Source organism: Arvicanthis niloticus, chromosome 3 (genome assembly GCF_011762505.2).
Source record: "Arvicanthis niloticus isolate mArvNil1 chromosome 3, mArvNil1.pat.X, whole genome shotgun sequence".
NCBI classification, from domain to species: Eukaryota; Metazoa; Chordata; class Mammalia; order Rodentia; family Muridae; genus Arvicanthis; species Arvicanthis niloticus.
Genome location: NC_047660.1, coordinates 93,771,733 through 93,792,160, shown reverse-complemented (window position 1 = coordinate 93,792,160; position 20,428 = coordinate 93,771,733). Strand labels below are relative to the sequence as shown.

At 39.0% G+C, this 20,428-nt stretch overlaps 1 protein-coding gene across 3 annotated transcripts in view; it reads left to right on the top strand.

Moving 5' to 3' along the window:
- Cfap20dc (CFAP20 domain containing) overlaps positions 1-20,428 on the top strand; it is a 218,539-nt gene that overhangs the window by 85,653 nt on the left and 112,458 nt on the right. For all 3 annotated transcript variants that reach the window (XM_034498162.2, XM_076931532.1, XM_076931531.1), the window contains exon 6: positions 9,985-10,141. In XM_034498162.2, the coding sequence (XP_034354053.1) occupies positions 9,985-10,141 (157 nt within the window). The remainder of the gene's footprint in view (positions 1-9,984; positions 10,142-20,428) is intronic.

Genomic DNA, 20,428 nt, shown 5'->3' with positions numbered 1-20,428 from the left:
TGAGCTCCGCCTAATGTTTGGCTGTGGTTCTCTGCACCTGTTCCCACCAACTGCTGGAGAAAGACGCTCAGAAGACAGTTATGCCAGGCTTCTGTCTGCACACATAGCGGAGTATCATTAATAGTGTCATGGGTCGACTCTCCCAAGGGGTGCATCCCAAGTCAGGCCAGTCATTGGTTAGTGATTCCTCAATCTCTGCTCCATCTTTATCCCTGCTTCATCTTTATCCCTCCACATCTTGTAGGCAGGGCAAATTTTAGGTCTGAGGTTTTGTGGGTAGATTGGTGTTCCCCTCCCTGCATCAGAAGTCCTGCCTAGCTACAGGAGGTGGCCACTTCAGGCTTCATATCCCCCGCTGCTAGAAAACTCAGCTAGGTCACCCCCTTATCCTCCCAGAAGCCTCCTCAGCTTGTCCTTGAGATGCTCCCCACTGATTTTCCTTCTCTCTCCCAGCCCTCTCATTCTTCTCCAGCTCTCCCCATACCCGATTGCCAAACCCATTTTCCTCCCTGTCTCCTCTCCTACCCATTTCCCTCTCTTAATTTATTTCCAATGTCTATTTTGTTTCCCCTTCTGTGTGAGATTCAGGTATCCTCCCTTGGGCCCTCATTCTTAGCTTCTTGGGGTCTGTGGATTGTAGAATGGTTATGCTGTACTTTATGGTTAATACCCACTTATAAGTTTATGAGTACATATCATGCCTGTATTTCTGGGCCTGGGTTACCACACTAAGGATAATATTTTCCAGTTCTATCCATTTGTGTGCAAATTTCATGTTGTCCTTGTTTTTAATAGCCGAGTAACACTCCATTGTGTAACTATACCACATTTTCTTTATCCATTCTTCAATTGAGGGGCATCTGGGTTGTTTCCAATTTTTGACTTTTTTTGAATAAAGCTGCTGTGAACATAGTTGGGCAAGTGTCCTTGTGGGATGATGGAGCATCTTTTTGGTATATGCCCAGGAGTGGTATACCTGGGTCTCGAGGTAGAACAATTCCCAATTTTCTGAGAAACTGTCAGACTGATTTCCAAAGTGGTTGTACAAGCCTGTATGCCCACCAGCAATGGAAGAGTATTACCCATTGCTTCACATCTTTGCCAGCATGTGCTGTCACTTGAGATTTTAATCTGAGACCTTTTGAAGGGTGTAGAAATCTCAGAGTTATTTTAATTTGCATTTCCCTGATAACTAAGGACATTTTTAATTGGGTTATTTGGTTTGTTGTTCATTTATTTTTGAGTTCCTTATATATTTTGGATATTAGCCCTCTGTAGGATATAAGTCTGGTAAAGATCTTTTCACATTCTGTAGGCTGCCATTTTGTACTATTGACAGTGCCCTTTGCCTACAGAAGCATTTTAGTTTAATGAGGTCCAATTTATCAATTATTGATCTTAGTGCCTGAGCTATTGGTGTTCTGTTCAGAAAGTTGTCTCCTGTGCCAATGTGTTCAAGGCTATTTCCTACTTTCTCCTCTGTTGGATTTAGAGTATCTGGTTTTATGTTGAGGTCTACATTGACTTGAGTTTTGGACAGGATAATAAATATGGATCTATTTTCATTCTTCTACATGCAGACATCCAGTTAGACCAGCACCATTTGTTGAAGATGCTTTCTCTTTTCCATTGTATGGTTTTGGTTTCTTTGTCAAAAATCAAGTGTCCATAGGTTTATGGGTTTATTTCAATGTCTTCGATTTAATTCCATTGATCAACCTGTTTGGTTTTTTTATGCCAATACCATGTGGGATCTTTTTAATTACTATTACGCTGTAGTACATCATGAGATCAGAGACAGTGATACCTCCAGAAGTTCTTTTATTTTACAGGACAGATTTTACTATCCTGCGTTTTTTATTTTTCATATGAAGTTGAGAATTTCTCTGTCAGGGTCTAAAATAAATTGTGTTGGAATTTTGATGGGGATTGCATTGAAACTGTAGATTACTTTTGATTAGGTAGCCATTTTTACTGTTAATCCTACCAACCTGTGAACATAGGAGATCTTTCTATCTTCTGATATCTTCTTCAGTTTCTTTCCTCAGAGACTTGAAGTTCTTGTCATACAGATCTTTAACTTGCTTAGTTAGAGTTACACCAAAATATTTTACATTATTTGTGGCTTTTGTGAAGATTGTTGTTTCTCTAATTTCTTTCTCAGCCCATTTATCATTTGTACAAGTGAGGGCTACTGATTATTTTTTGAGTTAATTTTTTAATCTAGCCACTTTGCTGAAGGTGTTTATCAGCTTAGGAGTTTTCTGGTAGAATTTTGGGGGTCACTATCATTCCATCTGCCAATACAGGTAATTTGACTTCCTCATTTCCAGTTTGTATCTCCTTGATCTCCTTTAGTTGTCTTACTGCTCTAGCTAAAACTTCAAGTACTATAGTGAATAGATATAGAGATGGTGGGCAGCCTTGTCTTGTCCCTGATGTTAGGAAAATTGCTTTCAGCTTCTCTCCAATTAATTTGATGTTGGCTATTGCCTCCCTGTATATATCCTTTATAGTGTTTAGGTTTGGGCTTTGTATCCCTGATCGCGTCAACACTCAACACTTTTATTATGAAAGGGTGTTGGATGTTTTTCAAAGTCTTTTTCGGTGTCTAATGAGATGATCATGCAGTTATTTTCTTTCAGTTTGTTTATATGGCAGATTACATTGATGACTTTTTGTATGTTGAACCATCCTTGGATCCAATGGATGTAGCCTACTTGATTGTGGTGGATTATGTTTTTGATTTGTTCTTGGATTCCATTTGCAAGTATTTTATTAAGTATTTTTGCATCAATATTGTTAAGTGAAATTGGTCTGAAATTCTTTCTTTATTGAGTCTTTGTGTAGTTTGAGTATCAGGATGACTGTGGTCTCATAGAATGAGTTTGCAATCTTCTGTTTCTAGTTTGAGGAATATTGGTGTTACCTCTTCTTTGAAAGTCTAGTAAGATTCTCTCTAAAACCATCTGGCCCTGGGTTTGGGTGGGGGAGTTGGAAGACTTTCGATGATTGCTTCAGTTCCCTTTGAGGTTATAGGACCATTTAAATTGTTTACCTGTTATTGATTTAATTTTGGTAAGTGGAATCTGTCAAGAAAATCATTTCGTTTAGATTTTCCAATTTTTTGGAGTATAAGCTTTTGAAGTCAAACCTAATGATTCTTTGGATTTCCTCAGTGTCTGTTGTTATATCAACCTTTTCATTTCTGATTTTGGTCATTTAAATACTGTCTCTCTGCCTTTTAGTTAGTTTTTCTAAGTGTCTACTTTGTTGCTTTTCTAAAAAAAAAAAAATACAGCTTTGTTTCTTTGATTCTTATTATTGTTATCTTTGTTTCTATTTTTTTTTTATTTCAGCCCTGAATTTGATTATTTCCTACCATCTACTCCTCTTGAGTGTGTTTGCTTCTTTTTTTCTAGAGCTTTTAGGTGTGCTTTTAACTTGCTGTTTAAGATCTCTTTATGGGACAGTTAGGGCTATGAGCTTTCCTCTTAGCACTGCTCCCATTGTGTCCTGTAAATTTTGGTATGTTGTGCCTTCATTTTCATTGACCTCTAGAGAGTCTTTCATTTCTTTCTTTAATTCTTCCCTGACCCTATGGTCATTGATTAGAGAGTTTTTCAGTTTCCATGAGTTTGTAGGATTTCTTCTGTTTATGTTGTTATTGAAGTAAAGCTGTAATCCATGGTGGTCTGACAAGATACAAGTAGTTATTTCAATTTTCTTGTATCTGGTGATACTTGCTTTGTGACTGAATGTATAGTCAGTGTTGGGGAAGGTTCCATGAGGTACTGAGAAGAAAGTATATTCTTTTGTGTTTGGGTGAAATATTCTATAGATACCTGTTAGTTCCATTTGATTCATAATGTCTATTGGTTTCATTATTTCTCTGTTTAGTTTCTGTCTAGATGATCTATCCATTAGTGATAGTGTGGTGTTAAAGTGTCCTGTTATTAATGTGTGAGGTTCAGTATATAATTTAAGCTTTAGTAATGTTTCTTTTATAAATGAGGGTGCCTTTGCATTTGAGTCATAGTTGTTCAGAATTGAGATGTCATCTTGATGGATTTTTCCTTTGATAATTATGACATATCCTTCCCCATCTCTTTTGATTAATTTTGTATGAAAGTCTATTTTATTAAATATTAAAATGACTACATCAGCTTGCTTCTTGGGTCTGTTTACTTGGAACACTTTACTCTGAGGTAATGTCTATTTTTGTTACTGAGGTATGTTTTTGTATGCAGCAGTATGATAAATTCTGTTTTTACATCTATTCTGTTAGCCTGTGTCTTTTTATTGAGGAATTGTGTCCATTATGTTGAGATATATTAATGACCAATGATTGTTAATTCCTGTTATTTTGATATTTTGATGTTGGTGGTAGGGGAGAGAGAGGGTCAGAGAGAAAGAGTATTTTGGTTTTGCTGGTGTGGGATTATTTATTTTCTATGTTTTCTTGGGTATAATTAGCCTCCTTGTATTGGAGTTTACCTTCTACTATCTTCTGTAGGGCTGGATTTGTGGATAGATATTGTTTAAACTTTTTCATGGAATATCTTGTTTTCTCCATTTATAGTGACTGAAAGTTTTTTTGAGCATAATAATCTGAGCTGGTATCTGTGGTCTCTTTGGGTGTACAAGATATGTGCATAGAGCCTTCTGGATTTTGGAGTCTCTGTTGAGAAGTGAGGTGTAATTATTTATCTCATTTATTTGTAACTTGGCCTTTTACTCTTGCAGTTTTTAATATTCTTTCTTTGTTCTGAACATTTGTTGCTCTACTGGAGCCCGATGTTGGACGCCAAACTGTTGCGAACCCCCCACGCTTGGGCACCAAACTGTTGCGCTTACTGGAGCCCGATGTTGGACGCCAAACTGTTGCAGCCCGTACTGCCCGTTCCGGTCCGAGGGTCAGGGTCTAGCGAGAGAGAGAGTGGGGATAAAGGGGAAGAGACTCGAAGAATGGAGACAAGACAGAGATTCTGATCAAGTCTCGTTTATTGAAGGGAATTCTGAGCTATTTATAGGCTTTTGCCACGTGCCTTGTAGGCGCGTGGATACCACGTGCCTTGCAGGTGTTGATATGACGTAAGCCTTATAGGCGTCTATAGCGTGGACAGCACGTGCACCGCAATGTCTTGCAGGCGTGGATAGCACATGCGCCTTATAAGCATGTATGGCGTAGATAGCACGTGGACAGCACGTGAACTGCAATACCTTGCAGGCGTGGCCACCACGTGCACCTTGCAGCTGGGGGCAGTAAACAGCAACACAAAATATGTGGGATATCAGAGTGTGCTTCAGCTGTTGTAGGCTATTGAAAACCAAATCTTTCGTCAGGGTATATGGTTCCAGATGGCTGCAAAGTTGATCTAGCCGCTTTCTGCTAAAGTCGGCTCCCAACAAACATTTAGTGTTTTGATTATTATATGGCAGGATGATTTTCTTTTCTGGTCCAATTTATTTCATGTTTTGTAAGCTTCTTCTGTGTTTATAGCCATTTCATTTTTTTAGATTGGGGAAGTTTGCTTCTGTGGTTTTATTGAGAACACTTTCTGGGCCTTGAAGCTGGAATTCTTTGCCTTCTTCTATTTAATTATTCTTAGGGTTAGTATTTTCATAATATCCTAGATTTCTTGGATATTTTGCATCAGAAACTTTTTAGATTTAAGATTTTCTTTGACTGATGCATTTATTTCTTTTGTTGTATCTTCTATACCTGAGATTTTTCTCTTTGGTCTCCTGTATTCTCTTTGGGATGTGTGTGTGTGTGTGTGTGTGTGTGTGTGTGTGTGTGTGTGTGTGATCCTGTTCTCTTTCTTAGGTTTTTCTATCTCCAGGATTTCCTCAGTTTGTGTTTTTTTTATTTCCTCTATTTCCATTTTCAGATCCTGAACAGTTTTATTCATTTTCTTCACCATTTTATTTTATTTCTTTAAGTGATTTATTTAATTCCTCTTTAAAGGCCTCTATCATCTTTATAAGAGTAGATTTAAAGTTATCTTCTTGTGCTTCAGCTGTGTTAGGATATCCAGGGCTTGCTGTAGTAGGACAGCTCGGTTATAGCTGGGCCGTATTGCTCTTGCTCTTGTTGACTGTGCTCTTGTGTTGCCTGGATGCTGACTGGCCTCCTCAGGGAGGCAGAAGGAGCCTTGTGCTCTTTCTCAGGACAGTGAAGTTCCAGGGACAGCACCTCTCCTGGCTGTGCCCCAGGTAGAACTGAATATTCCTGTGGGCCTACTGACAGAGCTTAGGGGACAGAACACATCACACCTCTGTTGTGCCCCAGATGGACCTATCAGGCTGGGTATTGGCAGGCAGTGTTCTAACCTGCATGTTCCCGGAGCCAGGCAGGTCTCCTCTGGAGGGAAGAGATGGAGCTTCTGTTGGCTGTGGGGCAGTGTCTGTCCTGGGTCCCAGCAGACCTGGATATTCCTGAAGCCCAGCAGGCCTGCTTGGAAGGGAAGTCAGTAAAGCTGGGGGTCAGGTGGACAGAATGCAGCTCACCTCTGCTGCCTGGCCTACTCCTCCCTTTAAAGCTGTTAGAAAATCAGGAAGACAGTATGCTAGGCAAGTGCTGTCAATCAACCTGAACTAACATTTATTTAAAGTTTATCTAATGACTGCAGAATATACATTGTTTTCAGGTGTACATTTAATGTTCACTAAGATTTGTAAAATGTGAATCTCAAAAACATAGTGAAGATGACAGATTGTCTTCCCGCTGTCAATTTTCTTTGTTGCCTAAGTATTAAACTCTAACAAATATTTAAGGTTAATAGTTCTTTCCTGCTGCATTAAAGTTGTATACAGGAATACAGTAATTAAAGACTGAGAAAATGTCAGACAGCATAAGGACTTTAATAATATATAATACCACCAAGAATAATGAAAACGTATTTTATAAAGATCAACTATGATTCAAATAATCCTCTTGTCAGGAGTAAAGAGCTTATCTTCTTTTCCAGAACTTTATAGCATACTTCATAACATTTATATGAATATCGAGTTATTTGTTGAAGCTTATAAAAATTATATCCTTTATAAAATCAGCTAATTCAGAATATATGTGAATGTATTTCTATTTTCTAAGGTGGATTTGTGAAATGTTTCCCCATTTTTTTCTTAGGATCCACCTTCTTGGTGGTAGATCCATGGAAAAAAGTTTCCAATTCTCAGACATTTATTTGCTTAATGATTAAAAGATGAAAGTGTGTGTGCATGGAAGCATGAAGGCATTTGCATATGTTCATATATCCATGCGTAGACACACACCTGCCATTATCTACTGAAAACTTTCCAATCAAGCACGAGTCAGGTAGAGTGAATAAAGCATTATTCCTGCCATGGATAAGTGCTGGTTTCCTAGGACTCTGGAGGAGGTTGGCTCTCATTCCCTAGCAGAGCTGGTAGTACAGTGCACAGCAGAGTTCAGATAAGCAGAGATGAAGGAAAGGCCCTGAGGTGAAGTGATGAGCATGCTCACCTGTCTTGAGTACCTGCTAAATGTCTTGTTTAAAACCAAACTGAGTGACAGCTTCAAGCCTTTTCAGAAATAGAAGACTGAGAAGTCATTTAACTTGGAATATAAAGGGGGACAGGTGTGTAGTAGAAGGGAGAGTTGTCACAGAGCATCACTTAGCTCCACTGTGTGTAACATTTGTAGTCCCATTAATAAAATCTCACAATATGGAATCCTAGAGAAAAGAGAGTAAACAAAAGATGATAATCTGGGGAGGATGAAGTTTAGAAAGTAAATTTTCCTGAAATAAGGTCAAGTGGTGAATTCGTTTTTAAAATTGGTAAAAAGTAAATAAAATATGGAGAAGAGAAACAGTTACTGACTTAACAGTATGAGCAGGTAACACCTTAAGAGCACTGGGCTTTTATTTGCATGTATGATGGTGATTTAAATGGTTTTTAAGTAATTTTTTTCTCAATTAACTGCAATGGTTGGTTTTGTGTGTCAGCTTGATACAAGGTAGAGTCAACAGAGACAAAGGAGCCTCAGTTAAGAAATGCCTCCATAGATAAGGCATTCTCTCAATTACTCATCAGCGAGGGAGGCCCAGCCCATTGTGGGTGGTGCAGTCCTTGGGTTCTAGAAGAAAGCAGGCTGAACCAGCCATGGGGAGCAAGTGAGTGAGCAGCACCCTATGGCTTCTGCATCAGCTCCTGCCTCTAGTTCCTAGCGCCTTGTGAGTTCCCATCCTGACTTCCTCCAATGATGGATTATGATGTGGAAGTGGAAGCTGAACAAGCCCTTTCCTCCACAGCCTGCTTTTCATAGTTGTTTCCCTCACTGCAGTAGAAACCATAACTAAGACACTAACCCATCCTAACCCCTCTCTTTGTAATTGTGCTAAAGTTGAAGGTACATGTCTGCCTCTCTTCCTAAGACAGAGGACTTATGTGTATTTATGTGTGTTTGTATCCCCAGAGGTGAGGCTAGTGCCCAGCACTTATTATTTACACAGTGTTTGTGAGGGAAGAATGAGTTTCATTCCTAGTGGCTTGAACTAGTTAGCTAGAATAGGAACATGTTAAGTCTTTTAGAAACTATAATTTACAGAACAATACTGCTTACATAATACACTAATGAATAAAGAAACCCATACCTCTGTTCCCTATGTTCTGGGCTTCACTAGGCCATCAATTTCCACCTGACAGGCCCATCTATGGATTTGTTTCTTATCTCACATCATACTTGCATAACTGACAGACACTTGTCTTTCTGTCTCTCAGTGATCTTTATTTTAACCTAGCTGCAACTCATTCCAAAAGACCTCCTCTGTCACTCTGAACATTCCTACACCAAGGTTGACCGAAACTTAACTTCCCAATGCTCTGCATTTGCACAGTATATTTGCAGAACTTCAGAAACATTTGCCTTGTAAGGTGCCCTTCCTGAGCCTTCACAGCTTGGCCTCACAAGCTTTACCTCCCCTCCCCCCGGAAAGCCTCCCGCCCATGCCATAATCCAGCTTATGACCATTATCCAGCCACTCTCAAACCCACTTCCTCCCTAGCTAACTCCCGGCTCTGTGATCCACAAGTGAACATAGTATTCTCGCTGCCTAGGAATGTAACTTTACTGTTGAGACATCTACAACAAATCTTTTTGGTTTAATCAGTAACTCTGAACAATCTCTTACTGATCTGTTATTGAGATAGTCTCGGGCTTGCCTCTATTTTAAAATCAATATCCTTCCTAGAAAAGGTCTTAATTATAAACTGCTTCTAAAAATCACCGACGACTCAAAGATTTTAAGAGAAGCACATGAAAGTTTACCACTACTTTTGTTTTAATTTTAGAAATTATTTTTTTTGCTTTTATCCTGCATTCTTAAATATGTCTTGATTTCTAAGTAATGGTTATTTTTCCTCTTTCTTTATTCAGTTAGACTATAGAATTCATTTGATGAAGTACCAAGGAATCTAATTGTGTAATGGGCTGGAATTAGTACCTGCAAGAGTACTTCAAAGTTGGCACACACCCAGCATAATTACAAACCCTTTAAAAGAATCTATTTCTGTATAATAGGTTAATTGGTTGTAAGTAGATAGTACTGGGTACCATTTAACCAAGCATCTAATTTAATCCCTACCCTTTAAAAATCAAAACTAAAGTATCTAATTGTAATCAAATTAATCCCCTTGAAAAGAGCAACAGGCTATTTATCTCTAACATTCAGGCTTTACGTGATGTAAAGCACCTGCCTTTAGCCTCCCTTTAGCATGGTGCCCACGGACAAGAGAGCTGCTTTCCCAGAGCTGCCACCATGTTTCCTTATGGGAGCCACAGTCAGGTGACCAGTGTGTAGTTCAGATGATGGTGACTGTGGAGGAGAATCAAGGCCACTTTAGGACAACTTAAGTCAAAACAGAAGGAGCACACTGGAGCCGTTCCATGTGCCGTGAGACCCTGCTTCTGTGCCATGGAGAGTCCTAATTTGCATCTGCTTCTCTTGATCTTAGTGGTGCAATCTGTGCATTGACCTGGTCGCCTTCACCAGTGAGATATTTAAAGGAGCAGTGTTCCAGTCGTTGGATGGAATTATCGTCTCTGCTAACTGTAAGCTTCGGAAGATCTTCACGTTAAAATCAAAGCCTCAAGAGACCGCTGATAAAGACGGTATGCTTTCTCTTCAGGTTTGGGGGGCTCTTCTCTAGGAGAAATGTAAGAGATAAATAGTAAGTTAGAATAAAAATGTAGGTTATAGACATAAAAATTTTTACATTGAAAACAGTTTTGGATTGGCTAATTTGCATTACCATCTGCAACGTTCAAGTCTGCCTTTCCCCACACCTTGCCAGCATTTCTGTTGTTCCCACCCTGACTGCCCCTCTGAAGGAGGCAAGATGGACACTCTGTAGTTTAAATGCTTCCTGGCTAAGGGGGTTGAACATTTTTTTCATGTTTAATACTCTTTTGTACCCTTTTTTCGCTCTTTGGAGAACTGTCTGTTTCATCAGTTTACTTAGTGATTGAGTTGTTTAGATCTGGGACAGGTTGTTCTTTTGATATTCTAGATATTAATCCTCTGTAGATATTCACCCAATCTGTAGGCTGTGTCTTCACTTTTTCACTCGGCTCACTGTTTACTTTGGAGTGCAAGCTTCTTTTTTTTTTTAATTTTATGCAACCCTATTTCTCTATTCTTGCTCTTGCTTCCTGGACTAACAGAGTCCTTTTTAGGAGTTTCTGCTGATGCCTCTATTTTGATGGTTTTCCTAATTTTCTTCTCTAACTGCTTTAAGTATCACGTTAATGTCCTCTATTAATTTTTGTACAGAGTTTAGGGATCCAGTTTCACTTTGTTTGTCTGTTTTTAATTTCAAGATACTTTTATTTTAAACAGTTTTGGATAGTATACATTTGGCACATTCTGACATTGTACTGTTTTATGTGTAAATAATCCTGTTTTTCCTGTAACATTTTTTAAAGAGGCTGTTTTTTTTTTTTTTTTTCTTTTTTGTGGTTTGGGTATCTTTATCAAAAATCATTTTGCTAAAGTTGTATGGGTTTAATTTCTACTCCACTGTACTGTTCTCTTCTCCTGTTCTGTATATCTGATTTGTAACAGGCCAGTACTGGCTCTGCTAAAATGTCTGTGTGGTAGGAGTTAAAAGCAGACATTGTGATAGCAATGCTGCCATTGCTTATTGACTGTTAGCATTGTTGTCTCTGCTCAAGGTTGATTTGGGTGTTTACTGTCCTCTGTGTGTCCATGTTAATTTTACAATTGTTTTTTTCTAGAAGTAAACTAACTCTCTCTCTCTCTCTCTCTCTCTCTCTCTCTCTCTCTCTCTCTCTCATTTCCTTTCCTTTCCTTTGTCCCTCCCTCTGTGTGTATGTGTGTGTGTGGGGGGGTGCATGGATGTGTATATTTAAAAGAAATTATTAAATCAGCTTACTTGGAAATGGTAACAATGGTTGTTTCATTGCTGAGATACTGAGAACCAGGTAGTTGCTTTGTCCTTGAGACTGGGTGCCTTTTTCATTGTGTATTCCAAGATAGCCGTCTTGCACAAGAGAGGACAGCAGCCCAGGAATTGCTCAGTCACATGGGCTAGGTGTCTCCTGAGGACCAGTCTAGCAAAGAACACCTAGAGTGAAGGCCACTCACTGGTCCTCAGTCAGTGACAGAAGCCTGGACATGCTGATTCTAATAGCAGCAAATGAATTATCATCATCAACATCACCATCATCATCCTCTGCCACAGCAGCAGCAGCAGGAGGAGTTCCTTCCTCCACATAGCTCCTTTTATCTAAGCTGCTACATGAAATGGCTTTCTTTTAAACAGGGTTTCTCTGTGTATGGAACTCACTCTGTAGACCAGGCTAGCCTCAAACTCAAAAATCTACCTGCCTCTGCCTCCTGAGTGAGGCAGCTTCATTGTATTTTTTAATGTTATTTTATTTGTCTGTTCTTTGAGAATTTCATACAGATATATAATGTCATTTGACTCTTGATAGAGAACGCATGGAATATGTAGATCTCTTTCAGTGAGATAGCCATTTTATGATATTAATTGTGCTGATCCATGAGCCTGGGCGAGCTTTCCATGTCTCATGTTTCAAATTTCTCACTGTAGATATCTTTTATTTTCTTATTTATGTTTTTTCCAAGATAATATTTGAAGTTTAATATTTCAAATGAAATGGGGTTGTTTTCCTGATTCATCTCATCATGTTTTTGCTTGTAAATATAAATAAACTACTTACTTTTATATGTTAATTTTTATATCCTCATACTTTGCTGAAGGTTTTTCATCAGTTTTAGAAATTTTATGTTAGAGTCTTTAGACTCTTTTATGTACAGGATCATATTTTCTTCAAATAGAAACTAACTTCTTGCTTTCTTGTTTGTATTCGGAGCAGACTGGTGTGTGTGTGTGTGTGTGTGTGTGTGTGTAACTTGAAACACGAGCAAGGAGAGGTATATGGGAGGTTTGATGGGAGGATAGGGAAAGGGGAAATGATATAATTATATTATCTCAGAAAATACATTCATTATTGAGTACCAAAAGTTAAAGATATCGTCATGGAACACAGAATTTTATTTTCTGACTATGAAACCCAGTTTTTAAAAATTCAATAAACTAAAGCTAGATCTGACCTAGCTAGCATTCCTTAGCTGCCTTTAGTTCTTTGCGTAGGGTGGAGGCACAGAGCGTCCACTTGTCCACCTTTGTGTGTCTATCATTGTTCTTGCTCAGCTCAGGTTGAGGCAGTCATGTGGGTGATAATTTATGGGGGCAGCTTCTGACATTGTTAGGAGACATAATGTCACAGCAAACTTCTTGTTCCTCTGGCTCTTACAATCTTCCTACTCATACTTCAGGCATGATCTCTGAGCCTTTCGTGTGGGAGTTGTTCTATGGTTGGGACTGGGTTCCACAACTCTGCATTTTGATTGGTTGTGGTTTTCTTTAATGGTCTCCATGTGTTGATAATTTTCTCAATATGGGAACATTGCTTGATGTGGGGAGGAGAGAACAATAGAGAGAAGGAAGAACATGGCACAAGTGATCTGATGCGGGGAATGAGAAAGACAGGGGGGGCTCTAAATGGAGTGGGGGGAGACAAATACAGAAGGAGGGAGGAGAATAAACTAATAATAAAAGGATGTCCAAAACAGCATGGGAATCATATTATTAACTACATACCTAAAAAAAAAAAAACCCTATGATGAATGTAGTAAGTCTGTATAAATGTATAGTTTAAATGAAATATACTCTCCTGGACTGACAGTGTTCCTTCCCTCCAAGAGCCATAGACCATCTAGCCAAAGCACCAAGCTTAGGAAGCCCTCTTTTGAGTTGTTTCTCAGGTTGTCCAAGAGACTTCTAAGACAGTACAGGCTGTTACTGTTGCTCTTTGTGGCCCCTAAGAAGTAGAAGGTCTGTCTCTATTGCTGAAGACATCATACACTTCAGACAGAGAGCCCAGAATCCCCTGAGCTGGAACAAACCTGAATGCCTCCTCCATGAAGACTGGTCTTCATAGCTCCAGAAGGCACAATACAAGCTTCCAAAGGAGGGAAACAATGGTCCTGTGAACCACAACAATGACCAGTACTGCAGGATAACCTTAATGGTGCATTAGTGGCATTCATCCCTTGACAATAATCAACAACTCTCCTACTGACTCTAAGCCCCACTCAACAATAGGGAATTTATGCTTGGTACTGGAAATCTAGCCAGCTACCCAGGACTAGTGAAGTCATGGATCGTAGAGAACTTCCAACTCTGCCATTTTGCTTAAACAGCATAATCTCTAACTACATTCTGTACTTATACCACAAATAATAGTATTATCATTAAATAAATATATAATATTATAATTCTTTCTTGGAGAGTTCCATACATTTATACATTATATTTTGATCACATTCTTCCTCCCCATCGAACTACTGCCCACCCTCACACCACATCTATGTCCTGCTACATGCTACAGGGCCATCCACGTTCATCACTGCTCTATTCACAGTATCTAAGAGACAGAAACAGACTACGTAGCCATCAACTGATGAATGGATAATAAAAATGTGATACATACATGTCATAAAATTTTATTCAACTATAAGTTATCTTTTTATGTATACTTGTGTTTGGCTTGCAAATGTTTTATTGAGAAATTTCCTATCTGTGTTCATCAGGGAGATTAGCCTATAGTCTTATTTTTATGTGTATATGTTTATTAATTTTTGTATCAGTAGTGCTGACATAAAATGAATTTGATACTGTTCTTTTCCTTTTTATTTTACAAAATAGTTTGATGGAGATTGATGTTTAGTTTTCCTTTAAAGGTATGACAGAATTCAGTAACAAAGCTATCTGAGCATGGAGCTTTTAGTTTATAAGCTTTTTATTAGTACTTCAGTCTTATAGTTCACTACAGGTCAATTTAAGTTTATATAATCATAATCGATAGATCATGTGTGTCTAGATTTTTTTCTAGACTTTGCAGTTCAGCAAGCAAAACTACAAAGCATACAAAAACTCATCAAATTTGAACAACACACTATTAAATAATGGCTGGCCAATGGGGAAAAAAAACAGGAAGAAAATTTAAAAATCACAGAATTGAATGTAAATGAAGACACAGCACACAGACCTTGTGGGCACAATGAAAGTGTTATTTATGGAGAGTTTATAAAAACAAATACCACCTTAACAACTGAAGTCTCAAATTCACATCTTTTAAAACAACGTTTATTTTTATGTATATGTGTTATCTGTCCTTACACAAACCCAGAAGATGGAATCAGATCCCATTACAGATGGTTGTGAACCACCATGTGGTTTCTAGGAATTGAAGTCAACAGTCCTGGAAGAGCAGCCTGTACTCTTAACCACTAAGCCGTCTCTCCAGCTTATCAAATGTGTTATCTTAATGGTGCACAAAATCTTGGAGAAACAGGAATAAGCCAAACCCAAAATCAGTATAAAGAAATAATCCAAATAATGAAAATTTAATGATAAGGAAGCAAAACAGACAACACAGGGATCCAAATGAAACCTTGATTTGGATCTACGAAGTACTAAACCATGAGTGTGTGTGACTAGGGGAGCTGACCTGGAGCAAGAGTGAGATTGAGAGTCAAGAGTTAGGACCACTCTCTCCCCTTTCTTAACCCTATGTGTTCAGGCACATGGCCTCTACCTCCCCCACCTCTAAGGGCAGTCACTTAGGCTTTGGCCAAATTACAGATTTAATTTCCTCTCTCCTGATAAGAACCTGAGCAGCAGGCTTTTGGAATTCCTCCTCATTGCATTCCCAGCACCCTCGTCTTAGCCAATAATGTATACACACCCTGGAAATCCCTACCCACTCCTCAAGATCTGTATTGCCCTTGGTCTCCCCAATAAAGGTGAGCTAGCTGATCCGGAAAGTTAATCTGCCATTCTGAACCCTGCATCCACACCCTCAAACCCCCTGCCTCATCTCTGCTCCCCTTACCTTCATAGTCCAGTGGCCAATAACCCATGAAGAAGGGGAGATCCACATGAAGCATATTGACAACCCTTAAGCAATGTATCCAAAAAAAAAAAAGATACAAATTAATAAAATTAGAGATGAGAAGGGGAAATTGTAGTAGACACCAGTGTAACTCAGAAGACTGTGAAGGAACATGTCGAAGATGTTGATTCCTGGAAGGTGGAAAAGCTCTGCTCCATTTTTCACATCAGCCACACCTTTGGGGTAGCATTGTGCATTTTAGTAGTTTGATTTGTTCTAATAAAGTAATTTTGCTCATAATCATATTAATTTGTTCTGGATAAAAATGATTTTACTACAACTTAATATAACAAAAACATGTATATGTTTCACATTTGTTTCTTTTTGTTTATGATACTGCTTTCTATCTGAGCTGGTACTTAATTGCAAACAGGATTCTCTTTAGGTGGCTGAAAAAGTAGAGGGATTTTTTTCAAGAAACTTGCCAGTGTACAATATATCAAGGATATCCAGAAAAGCAGGCGTCCAGTCTATAGCCATGAATAAATCTATCTTGCTCCTACCACAAGACTGTTCTGCAGATGTTATCCCTCTCTATAGCCACTGAAGCTGTGCAGACTCCTAAGTCAGGAGTTCATAATTCCATCTGGACTCTAGGCTCAGGAATTTCTATTATAGCAGCCCCTGTCCTCTCTCCCACCAGCCTCACCAGAAGTAGATTCCTTCTTAATCTTCTATTGAGTGAAGCATGTTATCACAATTGTCTGATCTGTGGAGCCCAGATTACATGCTGCAAAGGAGGCTGTATGGTTTCTCTTTCGAAAGCAGGACACATTGTATGGGAACGCCACCAAATTCAGAAGGATATGCAGATGACTGAGGATCCAAGAGCTCTGTAGTTTCTTCACTCTATTCTTACTTTGAATTTTTTTCATGTAGTGATTTGACAGCAATAATAACTTCCTATTGAATGTGTTAGAAATGGAAAAAAACTTGAGTTCTTCCTCACATTGTTTGTATAAAGAGTAATATATGCATTATTCTTAACTTGATTGATATAATCAGCAGATTACTCAGTTGTCTAGTACTTACATGCTAACACACATGCTTGTTGTATGTGTTATAAACAACAGAAGCTATTGAAGGAATACTAACGTTCCCCTTCTAGTTTCACCTGGGATTATATTATTAAAAATTGATTCTAGAAGCTGGAAGCAGAGCTGCACATAAGATGTCAGAGGTGATTTCTTAGAAGTTGATCTGTGCACTCTAGACCTGGATGTGGGTCTTTCACAGGGCATTGTGCCAGTACATGCCATTTGATAATAAACATAGCTGTGCATGTTGACAGTTCCCCAGAGAGATCACAAGCAGATCACAACCTGCTCATCTTTTCTATCACTCAGAGGCAACAGTTGAAGCTACAGTAAAAGCCAGAAGCCCTCTAATAAGGTGCTACATGTGCTCTCCATCAGCTCCTCGGAAGTCAACCACAGCCTGACTAATATAAATAAAGAAAAGGGGAAGCTCAGCAAGTTAAGTGCATGTTTTAATATCCAATCCTGTTTTAAGCTCCTGTCAAAATTATGATACAGGAAAAAAATTAAAAGGTATAAATTCACAGGATGCAGAATGAGAGAAGAGAAAAAAAAAAACTTTTAAAGGAGCCTCTACATTTTTTAAGCTGAAGGGATGTCAAAGGAGAACACATAAAACTGAAACCTACAAAAAGTTGGGCAGAATTCTGAAGGGACTTTATGCATTTGAGACCTTCATAGGATAAGGGATATAACTAAAGATAGGGAGAGTGGTCACAGCTGCTTCAAGTGGCTTTCCTTCTCTGCCTGCATATAACCAACCACACAGCACATGTGTTTGCTGAAGAAACTGAACCACTAGCTTTTGAATTCAGGTACATCAGGCACATGACATGAGTTAAAACTAATAGGAAGAAAATTTATGGCTGGGAATGTTTTATCTGTGAGTTAATAAGTTAATATAAAAAAAAGAATAATTTGTTCTTCAATTATCTTCAGTAGTCATTTTATTGAAGCACGGGTGTCATGTTGTCAACATTTTGTATGAATATAGAAGCATGCGCATATTTTACATATGGCCCTTGTAGAGATACAGCAATGTGAACACAGTTCTGTATTTCTGTAACCACCATTCTGATCAAGAAGTTTGAGCATTAAAAATATCATGAGCATGCCGCTGTCCTTACCTGATTGTGGCTTCTCCCTCCTCACTTCTGTCAGATTAATTGTACCTGACTTTGAACTTAATAAAACTGGGACCTCGGGCCCCTGTTCCTTCACTATGGATCTGTCTGTGCTATGAGTCCCTGTGGTGTGCTACTTATCACACTGTGTACTTCAATGTTTACTGAGTAGCCCCTGCTTGTCTATGTTCCTAGGCTGTTATAAACCACGCTGCTGGAAACAGGTCTTCTCTGGTTGGAGCTCCTTGGTTGAACTTTTTTTAGCATTTGCCTTTAGCTAAATGACAACACTTCTCATTCTTCAGTTGTCCATATTGATTTTAGAATTTCACTTGATTTTTAAAAATAGTTTCCATTTTTCTAAAAGAATTCATCTTATTATCAGATTTATCAAGTACATTAAACAAAGCTATTTTTAAATTAATGTCTCATAATTTCATTATCTGAATCCATTTGTAGGTCTCTTTATTTTTTTTGGCTCTGTCTCTTTTTTAATTAAAATTTGCATACACAGTATACAAGATGATACAATTGTTGTGGTATTTTTATACCTGGATATGATCGTGTGCCATCCTCATGCTTGTTACACCTGCTGTCCTCTGTCACCGTCTGCCTCGTCCTTGCTAGTCTCTTAGGCCACCAAATAGTCTCACCTTCTACTTTGATATCATGTATATTTCATTTCTCTCTCTTCCCCCACTTACAATCTTTCTCCTTTATCATGATCCCCTTTGTAGTTTCATTGCACACACACACACACACAACTAAATTCAGTAAGTCCACATATGACAGAAAACAAGCCTCTGAGTGATAGAAAACACTTGTATTTCTGGGTCTGGCTTTTTTTATAAGATGATGATTTACAGTTCCACCCATTTTTCTATAAATGTCATGATTTAATATTTGTACAGCTGGTTAAAGCTCTATTTTGTTTATATACCAAATATTCTTTATTGATTCATGTGTTTATGGGCCTTTGTGTTGGTTCCATTCCTTGGCCCATGTGAAAAGCGCAGGGATAAACATAGATGTGCAAGTACCTCTGTGGCATGCTGATTACACGTTCTTTGGGTGAATTCCCGGGACTGGTTCAGCTGGGTGACACAGCAGCTCTAATGTTACTGTCTTGAGAAACTGTAGCGCACAGCCTCGCCAATAAGGAGCACGCCACACTCAGGATTCTTCTGACAGCATTTATTGAACAGCTCTCATGATGGAGAAACGGGGAAGGATGCCGAGCTCAGAAAGCCCGCTGCTTAGAGCTTTGTGAGACGTGCAGATCCCTCATTGGCTCAAATCTTTCATCCAATTGTCATACTCGGTTTTCGCGCCATGCGCAGGCGCATTCTCAAGTAAAGCTTCCGTGAAGAACCAGGAAGCAGAAGCCTGCGCCATCTTATAATGGCAAATGCGGCTCCTCACATCTCCCCCTTCCTTATTAAACTGCAACAACAATCGAGGGCTGTTAGGTTGCCGATCTAGCCCACTGTTCTACCGATAGGCGTTCAAGGCAGTTAAACAGTACGAGACCCTCCACACCTTTTATCCCGTGCAATGGGAACCTGAGCCCCGGGAAGTGTGGAGGACCACCACTAGGATACCTGGTGCAATGGGAACACGAGCCCTCAGGATATCCTGTTAAGTGATGGTGTCTCATTGTTTAAGCAGATTCAACCAGGCTTGAGGGGATGTTCCCTGCTCCACAGAAAGCAATGCTTGCGTGATCACCACCTTATCCTTTTGATGTTGTTGTTTGAATTTACAGAGCAACCAGAGGGTAAGCAGCACTCCCCCAAAGATCATGCAGCCAAATAACCCTACCCCCACCCATTCCTTAAAGTAAGAAAAGTATTTATATACACAAGCAGGAGAACACAGGTGAAAACATTTTACCACGTGCACCATACAGCTGAGGTCACTAAACAGCAAAACAAGCTATGTGGGATAAACAATATATTTATCAGAGTGCGCTTCAGCTGTTATAGGCTTTTGACAACCAAGTCTTTCATCAGGGTATATGGTTCCAGATGGCTGCAAAGTTGATCTAGCCACTTTCTACCAAAGCCATCAGTTTGAACAGCATGAACCCGAGAGACAAGAGACTTAATATCTAAACCGTTGATATAAAAGCAACACTCTTTAAGGCAACACACAACTTCCCCTGTTGGAGAAGTGAAAGGTCTAAGCCTTGTACCCACAAATTTATACCAATGAAATCCTTGAATTTTGCATCAGCTTAGTAACAATTATACAGATTAAGACAGCCTAATATTAACCACCTCAGTCCCCAAGTCCAGGGAATTGGGGCGCTGACTCCTCATTAACTTCTTCAGGCTGAACATGGGCGTTGACTTTTAGAAGAGGAATGAGGGGAAGGGTAAATTGAAAGCATCTTAAGTCTGTCTTAACTGCATCCAGCTGGAAGTCTTGGGCATCAGTGAACATGCAGGTGATAAGATTCATTCTCCAAAGCTGTGTATTCTGCAATATACAAATCTCAAAACAAGGTTTAGTATCAAGATAATTATTTTGATTCTCTGAAATCTAGTGTTCTGGAGGCCTACCTCTGTCATGTCTGATCCATATAATTCTGGAAGACATAACTACTACCTTAATGACCTCTTCAGAAAACTCATAGAAAAACTTTTTCCAAATCAGCCTTTCCTTAAGCCAGTAACCAGAAAAACCTTTAGAGTTTTTATCCAGAAAAAATATTATACAACTCAGAATCA